The sequence below is a fragment of the Gnatocerus cornutus genome, chromosome 1, assembly GCF_029298725.1.
Source record: "Gnatocerus cornutus isolate USDA-ARS CGAHR chromosome 1, icGnaCorn1.1, whole genome shotgun sequence".
In the NCBI taxonomy this organism is placed as follows: domain Eukaryota; kingdom Metazoa; phylum Arthropoda; class Insecta; order Coleoptera; family Tenebrionidae; genus Gnatocerus; species Gnatocerus cornutus.
Genome location: NC_142233.1, coordinates 34822147 through 34824578, shown reverse-complemented (window position 1 = coordinate 34824578; position 2432 = coordinate 34822147). Strand labels below are relative to the sequence as shown.

General features: G+C 43.5%; 1 protein-coding gene across 1 annotated transcript; it reads left to right on the top strand.

The window, feature by feature from the left end:
- Window positions 1-103: 103 nt before the first annotated feature.
- Window positions 104-2216, top strand: LOC148182061 (transmembrane protein 209). Its single transcript, XM_088049846.1, has 8 exons — window positions 104-230; window positions 281-424; window positions 476-651; window positions 698-859; window positions 909-1229; window positions 1276-1742; window positions 1792-2004; window positions 2055-2216. Exons 1-8 carry the CDS (start codon window positions 223-225, stop codon window positions 2181-2183), a joined length of 1620 nt encoding a protein of 539 aa, XP_087905972.1. The 5' UTR covers window positions 104-222; the 3' UTR covers window positions 2184-2216.
- The last annotated feature ends 216 nt before the right edge of the window (window positions 2217-2432 follow it).

Genomic DNA, 2432 nt, shown 5'->3' with positions numbered 1-2432 from the left:
TCTCCGTGAGTGGCTCTTTTGAATCCCGCCAATCCTTTCCACGATCGCCATTGGTTGTCAAACTCCATAGCAACCAATAACAACTCGAGTTTTTTAAGTCTAGTGGAATCGCGTTGCCGCCTGAACCCAAAAGCTAGGTTAGTTTTTTTAAGAATCGTAGGTTAGGCCGGTTGGTCGTTGCAGAAATTTTAATTTTTCCAGTGACATGCTACTGCATTTACCATGAGCACGTGAGTACTTCTAAATCCCAATTTTCCTATTAATAAGAACTGCGTTTTAGCCCTAAGCGTAACGTTTTCAACCCCAACTCCTCGTTTGTTTTGGAGCGAAGTTTAACAATTAGCAAAAACCGGCGTGATGTCCGCAAGAGTTTTATCTGGGGCTCCGTAAACTTTCTTCTCCTTTCAGTGCTCCTTTATGATATGTAACTTGGTGTTGCTGTGATAGAGCCCCAACTAACCCCGTTTTGTTGCAGCACGAATTCATGTCCGTTTCGTTACGATGTTTATGACTACGTTAAGTTTGTTCTCACTGTTATAATAGGTGTAAATATTTTATACTACGTGGCGAAAATTATGATCTCGAATTTTAATCAAGAATTGATTCCTATTACTTTGGAGCAGAAGAAGCTTCTGGGGATTAGTGACACTGGTGAGGTTGGTGCGCCTTCATTTTTCGTGTTAAAGTTGTTTTTTAGACCCCAATTTCAAGATTGTGAGTCCTGTAGCCTCCGCCTGCGTCCAGACTCCTGTTCATTCGTTCTCAAGCTCCCCAGGGAGCAGCCCTAGTTTACCATCATCCAGCACTCCAATGAACATGACTGCGTTGAGCTGGAGGAGCAACTTGTCTCCGAGCGACAGTAAGATTTTACTACGATTTTAATACAACAATTTATCCAAGTCTCACAGGTTTAAACTACTCTCTGTCTTCACCATCCTGGACTTATCATAAAGTTTCCCCGGACGCGAATCTCTCCTCCTTTTCCAACAGCCCCTTGAGTAACATCCAGTACAAAGACACCTCTGGCATTGAGTTCATCTCAGATGAGACCGATTTGGATAAATATTTAAAAGATTTCGAAGTCAACTCCAGTGTTAAGAACCTGAACAATCAAACCCAGCAGACTTCCAATTTGTTGAGCTCGTTTTGGAGCCACCCTGTCACCAAGAGCGCCAAAGACATGTCGAGTTTTCTGCGGCAGTGCGCCTACCAGTTGTCTTCACAGTCTGGTAGTTAACAATAAAAAATCTCGCGAGATTCTAGACCCAATTTCAGATACCAGTTCGAGCAGCCCGAAGACTAAAACCGAGCTCAAAGTCTCTCCAACGAACGCGCAGATCTCCGCTTTAGCCCCTTGGACGCGGATCAACGTGGACATCGTCGCGTTGACGCAATGGAACGAGAATCTTCGAAAATGGGTCTCGCAGACTATCCTGGAGCGGCTTGTCCGCGAGTTTAATAAGATCAACGAGTCGTTTGAAAAACACGGACTTACGGATATTAAAATCGGGAGCGTCGGTTTGGATCGGTTGAGAAAAACTGCGCAGATTGCTCATATCACGCATTTTATCCCGAGTTTACCGACTTTGATCCCGTTTTTGGAGATCACGTCCAACCAGGAGTACCTGGAGAAGAGGATCCGAGAGTTAGCGAAAGGGGGCTGCATGAGCGACTTTCGGTGGAACAGTGGGAGCAGCTACAATGGGAAGGACTGGGACGAGTCCTTACCAACGGATTCAGCGGTAAAATGAACCGACTTTGGGGCCAAACGGTTACACTGTTTTTTTCCAGGTGATAATGCACTTGCTGGCGTCGTATTTGGACACCCAGTTGATGCCGCTGCCGAGTATGCCGGACACAAAGCCGTTTAGCGGGCTCTATTATATCAAATGCAAAGATAAGTTGCCTCTGTTGACCCCCACGAGTCTTTTTATACAGCAGGTGTCGGAAAAACCGCCTCATTATAGAGTCATCGTCGGAGAGACAGTCTACGAAATGGTCAAAGTAATTTTTTTTCAAACAAAAGAAACAAGACTTTATTGCTTTGTTTCCAGGGTTACAGTAACTTGTTCCACAGTATTTTGTTTTTTTTGTACCATGTGAACAAGCAGGAGCACGGGATGCTCGGAAGGGTTAATCTAGGGAGAGCTGGAGTCAACATGCTCTGGATCATAGGGCAGTAATTTGTCGCTTTGAGAAGAAACTTAATTTTGTAATTTAGTTTTTTTTTTAACCTACCACCTCGCCGCGGTACCACCTAAAATATCTTCAGAGACCTCGTTTTGCTGTCTGCAACGATAACATACCAGAGAATGTTTTTAGGGTGAAGAAAAAATTTCCAACTTCATATTAAAATAAGTAATTTTGGTAATTTTCATACTAGCACAATTAAATGTGGATAGGTTGCTATTTTTGACTTTATTATTTACTTT